The sequence below is a fragment of the Sceloporus undulatus genome, chromosome 1, assembly GCF_019175285.1.
Source record: "Sceloporus undulatus isolate JIND9_A2432 ecotype Alabama chromosome 1, SceUnd_v1.1, whole genome shotgun sequence".
Lineage (NCBI taxonomy): Eukaryota > Metazoa > Chordata > Lepidosauria > Squamata > Phrynosomatidae > Sceloporus > Sceloporus undulatus.
The window spans coordinates 184,336,851-184,347,490 of record NC_056522.1 but is presented as its reverse complement, the minus strand read 5'-3'; the positions used below and the strand labels follow the sequence as shown (position 1 = coordinate 184,347,490).

The following is a 10,640-nucleotide window of genomic DNA, read 5'->3' as shown; positions in this document are numbered from 1 at the left end:
TGGAAGATTCTATGCTGGACTCCTGGAGAAAACTAATCACACACCAATACAGAACTTGTTAACCAGAGGCAAATGAAATGCAATAGTAAGAAACAGAGTAGAATCAGACTAGGAAAATTTGGCCTAAGATCAAAAAATGAATGAGAAAAATGACTGACTGAATTTTGGAAGGCCAACTGTTTGTTCATAGCACACCTATTCTTTGAGAAGCCAAAGAAATAGCTGTATGCATGGACATCATCTGATTGCCAACATAGAAATAAAATAGATTACATAACTGGAAGCAGAAGATGGAGAAGCTCCATTTTCTCTGCAATCTGCAGGAACAGGTTGTGGCACACAACATGAACTATTGATATGAAGAATTATAATAAAGCTAAAGTGGAACAGTAAACCAACCATCATGCAAGAATACAACCCGAAGAACATCCTGGTAGAATTTAAAGATAATGTAAAAAATAGATTTGCACTATTAAGCCTACTTGACTGGGTACTAGAAGAACCTTAGTCTGAAGCCAGGGACATTGTCATGGAGGAATGCAGAAAGACATCTGTATGAAAGGCTGTCTTCCGTCAAAGAGAAATAAAGCCTCCATGGATGAAGATGAATCATCAAGACATTAACCACATGCTAGAGGCAAGTCAGATTGCCAGCAGGAGGGATCCTGCCCACTTATTTTAAGAGCATCCTCACTGAACTCATAGGGTGACCTTGGGCCAATTGCTCTCATCTTGTCCTACTTCACAGAACTTTTGTGAAAATAAAACCAAGAGGCAAAGAGGCATGTATGCTGTCTTGATCTCCTTGGCAGGCTATAAATTCAACACACAATCTAACCACTTTAGTCACAGGCATCTGATAGTCTGGAACATGGAATCTGAATTGAAGCCATGCAAACCAATTTTTAAAATTCTCCTTAAATTACACAATCCAGTGACATACTTAACTCTAGTTAGAGTTAATGGGATGGAAACACACACACAAATATACCCCATGTGACTGGTCCCTGAGTGGCTCTTACCTCATTGAAGAGCAGTTCCCGCCTCTGCTGCTTCCTGAGGTCCATTTTCTTGACAGCAACTTGCTTCCCCGTGTGCTTCTCTGTGGCAATGCAAACAATGCCAGTGGAGCCTTCCCCAATTTTGATGAAGTTGTCCAAGTACTCCCGGGGATCTCCAGGGCTCACCACCAGTTGCAGGGCTGCCCGGAATTGCTCATGTGACACCCGGGAGGGCTGCTGGTCTGAGGAGGATCCCCAGCTTGGTGGAGGATAAGCGCCTGAGGTGATGCTTGGGGAGCTGGGATAAGAAGCTGTGGAAATGTAATGAGAACTGGGCGACAGAGAAGGCTGGTGGTGGTAGTGAGAGAATTTGTGATAGACAGCTGGGTACTGGTAGCTGCCACCTGAATAGCTGGCTTTGTTCTGGCTCTGAGGTAGCTTTGTTGGCCCTCGAGGGTAAGTGTCTGATCCAGACAGTGGTGGACTTACTACCATCTGTGCTCGGTCATAATCCAACTGTGGAGGAAGGTAAGTCAACAAGTAAGCTTGGTTTCACAGACATGACATACTCCCCTGGCAAATAATGAAGGGGAGAGTTGTATGTTTGCTCTTCTAGTATCCCTCTCACAGGGATGGGGAATGTGCAGTTCTCCAGATGTTGTTGGGCTGAAACTTCAGCTTGCCAAGCAAGCATAGCCAATGGAGAGGGATGATAGGAAACTGCAGTCCAACAGGATCTAGAGGGCTGCAGTGTTTTCCACCCACACCCTAATATATATATATATATATATATATATATATATATATATATATATATAGTGAATCTCATACTGGCTAGCTGACAGAATTTGTTTCAGTAGGCAAAAACACATCTCCATTAACAGAAATGTTTCAGTAATTTCTCTCAAACAGGGCTAATATCCTAGCTTGGGAGTTAGGCGAGATAGTCACGACGACCACTTAACACAAACACCAAGAATAACTTCCCAAAACAGTGCTTCAGAACTTCTTATTCATTTATTCCATTTATATCCTATCTTTCATTCAAGGTTCTCTTCCTCCTCAATTTTATCACAACAATCCTGTGAGGTAGTTTAAACTGGTAAAGGTGGATTGGCTCAAATTCATCCAGCCAGCTTCATAGCTGAGGGAATATTTGAATCTGGATCTCTCCACTTCTAGTCCAACACTTTAATCACAGCCATACTCTGGCCCTCATTCTCTGATTGCACAAATGGAGAGTGTCCAAGCAACTACTTATTTGGAAAAAGTTGGGGTGGGTGGGTGGGTCATGAAATGGAAGCAGAGCAAATGCTTTGCATGCATGAGAACCTAGATTCAGATCCTGGCATATCCAGTTAGAAGGATCATGGGGGCCAAAGTCTTGCCTGATTTATTGCAGGGACACTGAGAGCCAGCTCTTAATGATCAAATAAAGTTTTATTCTTTAGTTCACTGCAGTTGTCTTAGTTTTCCAAGATGAGTGATTCCCTCACTGCATGAACTCAGGTGGTGTCTGCACTGGCTAGAATACTCCAGATGTTTTTGTTGTTGTGGTCCTTCAAGTCGTTTCTGACTTATGGAGACTCTAAGGTGAACCTATCATAGGGTTTTCTTGCCACGATTTGTTCAGAGGCATTTTGCCATTGCCTTTAGCTGAGGCTGAGAGAGTATGACTTGGCCTAGGTTACCCAATGGGTTTTACGGCCAAGAAGGGAATTGAACTGTGGTCTCCAGAGTTGTGGTTCAACACTCAAACCACTATACTATGCTAGCTCTGTAATATATGATCTCAGCCACAGAAAAAAAAGTGTTTGTACATATGAAATTTTCATAAATGCCCAAATATGAAAAATCATTATAAAATACACAAAAAATCTTGGAATCTCATCTAGAGGGAAGAAGACTTTTGATTTTTTTTTCTATTTTTGGGCAAGAATGTAATAAGTGAAGATTTGCTATCCCTGGCATGGAAACAGGATTGTTGTATTATATCTACTGAGATGCCAGGTTGCTGAAGCAACATTATTTCTAGCCAATGAAATCCCATCTTTGTAACACAGAAGTGGACAACTTACAATGCTTCCAGTGTTGGATTGCAACTCCCACTGTCCTGACTCTGCTGGCTAGGGCTTATGGGAGCCATCATGCTTTGGAGCAGTGGTTCCCAACCTGTGGGCCGGGACCCCTTTGGGGGTCGAATGACCCTTTCATGGGGGTCGCCTAAGGCCATTGGAAAACACCTATTTAATTAGAGTTATGAAGTAGCAATGAAAATAGTTTCATGGGTTTGGATCACCACAACATGAGGAACTGTATTAAAGGGTTGCGGCATTAGGAAGGTTGGGAATCACTGCTTTGGAGGGTAGCACTGCCTCTACCTTTGGAGGGTAGCACTGCCTCTCCTTGTAACACAATGGTTCAGCAATGTGTGTTGTCTGACAGGCACAGTTTTCTGGACTTTTAAGTTTCCTTGGCAAGACAGCAGGACATTCCTTACTCTCATAAAAAAAGTAGAATTTTACATTTACAACCAACCTTTACAATAAGAAGCTCTTGCTGGAATAGTTTCCAAAATTGCAAGGTGATCTTATTTTTTTGTAAGGTGATCATATTTTTTGTAAGCAAAAACTGGATTAGATTACAATGATGGTTTGCTGGCATTATAATATTGTTAAAGCAGCCACCTCCAATACTATGCCACTCAGAGGTTTTGAGTGATAATTCCCTTCATATTCCTGCATCAGCTCAGCTGGTTGGGGCTGATGGGCTTGTTAATCCATAGCTATTGAAAGGCATCAGGTTGGGGGGAGTCTGTGGCAAACAAATGTAACTTGTTAGTGCCAACAGACTGAGTGTAGAAACATATCTAGGGGTTTAATGTAGTTTAAATGTTATTGTCCTCTATCCCTACATGGCCAAGAGGAAAGTGGTCTCTATCTACACCGCAATCCATCCAGAACATTTTGGACTTTGTTTTACTGAGTGCAGAAAGGATGGGAAGATGTACAGTACTGCAATTCACTGATCTGGCCATTCTTAAGAAACAGTCTTTGACCATTTCCATTTTATCACATACCAGCATCTAAGGTTTATTATTTATTCATTAACACTGTTTATTTATTAACATAGGTTGCTATCTTACACTTGTTGCTATCCTACACCTGGGGAAAAACCGACCGACACACATAGGGCTGCATAGCGAAAGGTTTAATAGCAGGATGTAAAATTTGACATCTGATTAACCTTTGGGACTTCACAACACAGAGACTTAAACATAAATGTGTTGGGCCTTAGATCTCTACTGAAGGCCTTAACACTGTGTACAGATTATTTCTTTTACCAACACAGGATGAAAAATACTTAAAATGGGATTCCCTTCAAGTTTTAAGCAATCAGTTCTTCTGCCTGTGCTGGTGAACAGAGGTAATAGCTGTTATTGTAGACTCATTTATATAGTGCCTTTATAGTATAATGTCTATACTGTATGCTATAATAACTCTGATAGCAGTCTGAAACTTTCTGAGCACCCAAGTATTGGGACCCTTTATCCTATACAGTTATAGTACTATGATTTCACTTTATCTGCCATCGCAAAAAAACCTGTAAAATCCTGCATTTTGTAGTTTGGGGAGGCAAAAAATTCATAAAGAATTCTGCAACCCAATCAGAAGCTGAATTTACTTTCCTTTTCCAATCAGCAAGTAGTGCTTTTAACTAATATTATTTAATATATTTTAGGCTTTTAAACTGAAACTTCAGATATAGGATAAAAGATAAATATAAATATTTTAATAACTAACCAACTAACCAAACAGCACTTAAGTCGACATTGCAAACATTTTTGTGCAGTTCTGGAATAATCAATGTTTGGGGGAGAGGGAGGGGGGTTCCTGTTTTGAGTTCATTTTGCCTAGAAATTGGTGTGAACAAATTTTTAAGGGTTGTAGGTGCTACTAGTCAAATATTTGTTCCATTCAAATGATAAGTGAAATTATCGCCATCAGCTGGGAGAAAACCATGTGAATTTTTTAGTTATAATAATAAATAAAGTAAATTTGGGGGGACCAGAAGTGGAGTTTGGTGTGGCAAGACAATGAGTACTATTGGTTCTGGGTTTTTTGGCCTCTGAAGCCATTAATTTTTTTATTCATAAGCGTGGCATAGTGGTTTGAGTGTTGGACTATGGTTTATTTCACACAGGGGACAAGCATCATTACAATGCAATCGGGGAGAAGATTATCACACACACACCCCGCCACACACACACGCTTCTCTCATTCATGTCCCGTGTGTAAACTGTAATGGACGCATCATTGGGTAATAACGGATTGGGGTGATAATCTTTCCTTTGATTGTGCTATTACCATGTTTTAATCACCTTTTATTAATGGTTGCCTCCTCCGTGTGAAAGAGCCCTATGGCTGGAGATCAGGGTTTGATTCAAAACTTTATACAAGATATCTAAGTGCTGGAACCTAACCCACTGACATTGGAGCCATCATGTCTGGATCAAAAAAATAAGCAAAGTAATTTTTTTTCTCCATCTACCTTTACATTTTTACAAAGGGGTGTGTGTGTGTATTTATTTCTATACTCACCAGTAGGATTTCAGCCTCCAGTTTTAGAAAAGGTTTTATTTTAGAGCAAAAAAAGGAGTACTAGACCTTTCCTCTAGATAATTAAAATTAAATAATGAATTGCAGTGTCACAAATGGATTTTCCTGATTCACCTAAAATTATAATCAGTCTTGGAGGAAATTATATCAGCGTTAATCCCACAGACAAAGCTTAAACAATGAAGTTTTATATGAGCTGAACACTTAGAATTCAGATGAGAGCATACAATGTATCTATTTCCTTTAAAAAAAACCTTGCCAGCTGTTTATCTATTAATTCTTGATATTCTCAAATATTCTTCTGGGCCTACATGGCGCACGATTTAAAAAAAAAATAAACCAATACTGCAAGCCATTTTCCGAGAAAGGAGTAATTTTCATCTTTGTTCAAAGCAAAAGAGCTTGAGGTACGTGGGTTACATCTCCCAGGTGGGTGGGGGCTTAGACACTAGGCTCACGATGTAGCACAATTACAACTAATTATAGCAGTGAATTTATTTAATCAATCAATTTCAGTGGTGGAGCACAGGGGTAGACAGACCATACAGCTTGACATAGCTCTCAGTTGCTAGTTTCGTCTCTGGCTGCGAGCCAGAAGTTCCCTGATCCATGTTAGTTAAATGCACATTAATCTGAATTTGGCAGTGTAATCAAGGACCCAACTGAACTGTGAAATTGAATTCTGCAGTGGAACATCATTTGACCATTTTATGCTAAGACTGAGCGGGGAGAACAAGAGAAAGTCTGCTGCAGCATCAATTTGTCACTGTAGGCAGCTGCATGGGGAGGGAGTGTTTGTGACTGAGGTCTGCTCACTGGAGGAAGATGGATTCAAAGTAGAAAATCAGACCAGTGTTCAGCAACCTCCCGCATCTGGCGTACTCCCCATCTATTCATCTCTGAAATCTCGGCTGTGAAGAAAATTTCTCTGGTTCTCAGAAGGCATTTCTGAAGTGTGGAACTGTCGAATTCTCTCCCTTTCTTGCTCTGAACACTTTTAATAGCTCCATCAAACTGCTGACAACTCACCAGTAGCATCTTAGGACAGCAGGATTTCTTATATGCATGAGTTCAATTACAAACAAGAAATTTGTCTACGAAATAGCTCATCTTGCCAGGAAAAGCCCACTGTTTCTAATCAAATTAGAAACAAAGAATGAGGGAGGGAGAGAGCTGGAGGGCACGTTCTCCAGGGATTTTACCCACACAGTAATGACCATGGAAGGCTGATGGTTAATGGAAATTAAGAGCACAGATTACTAATCCTCTGACTCTTCTTGTGTCTTCAAACGTCTAACCTTCAGGTCTAATTATAAGGGCAATTACAGATCCTTCAGGGATTTGATCTAGGCTTCATTTCAACCTTCTCAAATAGTCTGTGTGCTATATACTTTGGACCACAAATCTCATCATTCCTGATCATTGGCTGTGTTGGCTGAGTTTGTAGCCTCAAACTGCTGGATGGCACAAGGCTGAAGAGATTTAGTCTTCTTCATCCCACCACCCATGGCTAACACACTGATCACAGTATTTCAGAAAACCTTAGCAAAACCTTAGATTGATGCTGCAGTAACAGCATCCATCATTTGCCATGTCTGGAAGAGATAGCTTTCTGTTTCTCAGTCCTTCTGTCTTTTGATCAAAGGAAGGCCTACTTTCTGTTTTCTGATCTGCAGGAAATATCACTTCTACACTTTCTGAGTTCTGTCTGAAACCATGACAATAGAGGGTTTGGAATCAAAAAATGAAGGAAACCAAAATCCTGAATTGCAGTCCAAAGTTGTAACTAACCCTGTATTGAATATGTGCCTCTGGCAGGTCCTAGTAGACCATGACTACGATGTCATATTATTTATTTACATATTTATATCCCATAAGGCCAGGGACATCACTGTGGGTGTGTAGAACAAGCCAGATGACACCTTGGAGCATGTGCCTGTCTTCTGGTGTAAAATGTACTGTGCATCACTCTGCGGATAAACTGGGACTCCTGGAGACTGAAGGTCCAGGGAAGAATCTGATTCGCTTGTCCAGAGGTGGCAAGCACACCAGCTAGGATACTATCAGCATGCCAGGTTAACTCCTGGAGGCCTCTCCCATTGTTGAATAGTGCCTGGATCCCTTTGGGATTTGCAAACAAGGTAGGTAGACCAGAACAACCCAGGACATGGACATCCTTTCAGGTGCCCTGGTCCACCACCATCAGTGGCAAGCGGACTGCAGCCTTCCTCTTTCATAGTGACCCAATTTACTTCTGAGGGATCAATGGCCTCATGGCTCCAAGCCTGGGAGTAACAGCATGAGTTATCACACTAGGGTGACACCAACCCTAGTGATGCCACTGCATAAGGTTGCATGACTTCTAGAAGTTTTAATACTTGCATAAAATGTGTAACCTGTTATAAAGATGTTTTTATATACTGGTATCTCACCTGCCCAGAGCTTGGGGGTATTATTTTGACTACAACTCCCAGACATTCCCAGCCAGAGTATCTGATGGCCATGTTGGATAGAATATTCTGGGAGTCATAGTCTAAAAAAGGTAATGCTTAGTACTGATGTTGCTTTCCATAATGGGTCTCTCAAGGGGTCTTGCATTGAGGCAAGAATAGAAAGAAATGTTGTGGAACTTGAGAGAAGTGGCATTTTCATACCTCCTGAGGTCTGTTTTAGGAAAAGTGCACCTCACCTTGAGAATTCACACATTTGTAATTCTTACTGGGCAAAACAATGTGTTGTGTTAAAATGAGAACAACTAAAATGCACATAACTGAAAGAGTGTTGGAGAAACACATTTTAGTTTTATAAATTAAATAAATTGTCAAAATAGATGTGCAGCTTATGAAAAACAAGTTAGGAATTCTGCGAGTTTTAGTGCAGGAAAAAATAGAGGCTTACAGACTGATACAAGACTTTCATATTCCTACTCCCAGATGGTCTCCCATCCAAAAAGTGGCCTGCTTGGCTTTCATTCCATCCTGTGAACTTGGGCTAGGCATGGACAATATTCCCCATGTTTTGCTAGACTGTAACTCCCAGTATCCCTCACCACTGGCCTTCTGACTAAGGCTGATGGGAACTGCAATTCCACAGCAGTTAGAAGTGTGTGTATTCCCATGTCCAGGTTTGAACATATTCTAGTAGGTTCATTCTTATTTTTTGCTGACTCCCCCCCCCCATCACATGAAAGGTTATAGCAGTTATCTGCTCTCTTTCCTCTAGACCATAAGGATTACAATAGTACATGGCCCTGTTAAGCTTCCATTTTAATATATAGATTGAGTATCCCTTATCCAGAATTCCAAAATCCAAAATACTCCAAAATCCAAAATCATCCACAAGGGTGGCTGAGACAGTTAAACCTTTGCTTTCTGATGGTCCAGTGAATACAAACTTTGTTTCATGGAGAAAATTATTTAAAAATATTGTGTATAATGACACCTCTGGTTATGTGCATAAGGTGTATATGAAACATGAATGAATAATTTAACCCAGTCAGCCAGGACTAGACTGGCAACAGTCAGTCAGAGGACATTTTATTCAGCTGCTCCTAGATTGTGGAATGACCTTCTGGAAGAGATTTGATTGCTGAATAAAATGCCTAAATTTAAAAGAGCATTAAAGACCACTCTCTTCTGGCAGGCTTATCCAGATGATTTTTAAATTGTGAATTTCAAATGATGAATTTTAAATGCAAATTGTTTTAATATGTGTATATCTTATTTGTCCTTTTACATCGATGTGCCTTTTAACTGATGTGTTTTAACTGATGTTGTTTGTCTATTAACATTGTTCCCTGCCTTGATCTATGAGGAGAGGCTTGTAAGAAATTAATAATAATGATGATAATAATAATAAGTAGAAGTAGTAGTAGTATTTCATGTTCAGACTTAGGTCACATCTCCAAGATACCTCTATCTCTATCTCGATATACTGTATGTGCAATTTAACAAAAACAACAAAGCAATCTGTCCAAATCCAAAACAGTTTTGATCTCAAGGATTTCAGATAAAAGAGATTCAACCTTTAATGCTATAGGGCCTCTATATGAGAGAGGTCTTGGCAAATATAAAAGAAGGTACTGAGAAGCAGCTGAATTGTAATTCCCTTTCCTCTACGGAATTTGGGTTGCCTTGATAATTATATGGTTAACTTAGATGATGCAGGTTAATTACCTTCCCATGTCAGTGATTTGTAATTTTATTTAATGAATATCAGCACATGTGTGTATGTGTGTGTGTTTACATGATATACTACAATGACAGATTTAAGACAACAACACAAACAAAACAAGCTTTTGAAAAAATAAAAAATTCCTCATGCATATATTTTGCACACATATTATTTTCCAAATGCTTCATTCTCTGACATACATTACAGAAAACATTAAGAAAACCTGCATGCTAATAAGGCCCAAATATAGATACCCATAGCATTACAAAATCAGATAGACAGCATGCAGTGTTTATTGTTTCATTGTATGTTTCTTCCTTTGCTCTTTTTCTGTCTCTCCTCCCCCCTTCCCCGACATTTCGGTTAATTTAGAAATTTAGAGTTAATCCATATATATTAACACTTGCAAATGAAATCATTCTAAGACTGAAGAAGTATATCTGTGTAGATATGAAGTAGCAGGGGAGGGATTTGGATTCCCAGGACCAGGTCAACGGAGCAGATTACGTTCTGACAAGAAATCCATCAAAGGCACAGCAGTGAAACGGAACATGCTGCCACAGAGGCAGCTGTACTGCCTTATCTTAATGTAACTCCAATGCAGACATTCTGCCTTCAAAACAAAAGGAGGATTACAGTGCAGTCCTATGCACGCTTACTTGGGAGTAAGTCGTATTGAATTCAGTGGGACTTACTTTCAAGTATGCACCACTGCACTGCAAATTTGCTGCTAGGGAATGAATATCCCCAATGCCTTTTTAAAAAAGCCATCAATTTACCCCCTCCCCCACCAATGATATTATTATTATTATTATTATTATTATTATTATTATTATTATTATTATTA

General features: G+C 39.8%; 1 protein-coding gene across 4 annotated transcripts in view; it reads right to left on the bottom strand.

Moving 5' to 3' along the window:
* The window catches only part of PAK5 (p21 (RAC1) activated kinase 5), a 148,479-nt gene that overhangs the window by 18,286 nt on the left and 119,553 nt on the right, over window positions 1-10,640 (bottom strand). For all 4 annotated transcript variants that reach the window (XM_042445112.1, XM_042445108.1, XM_042445109.1 and 1 more), the window contains one exon: window positions 1,023-1,517. In XM_042445112.1, coding sequence (XP_042301046.1) covers window positions 1,023-1,517 — 495 coding nt within the window. The remainder of the gene's footprint in view (window positions 1-1,022; window positions 1,518-10,640) is intronic.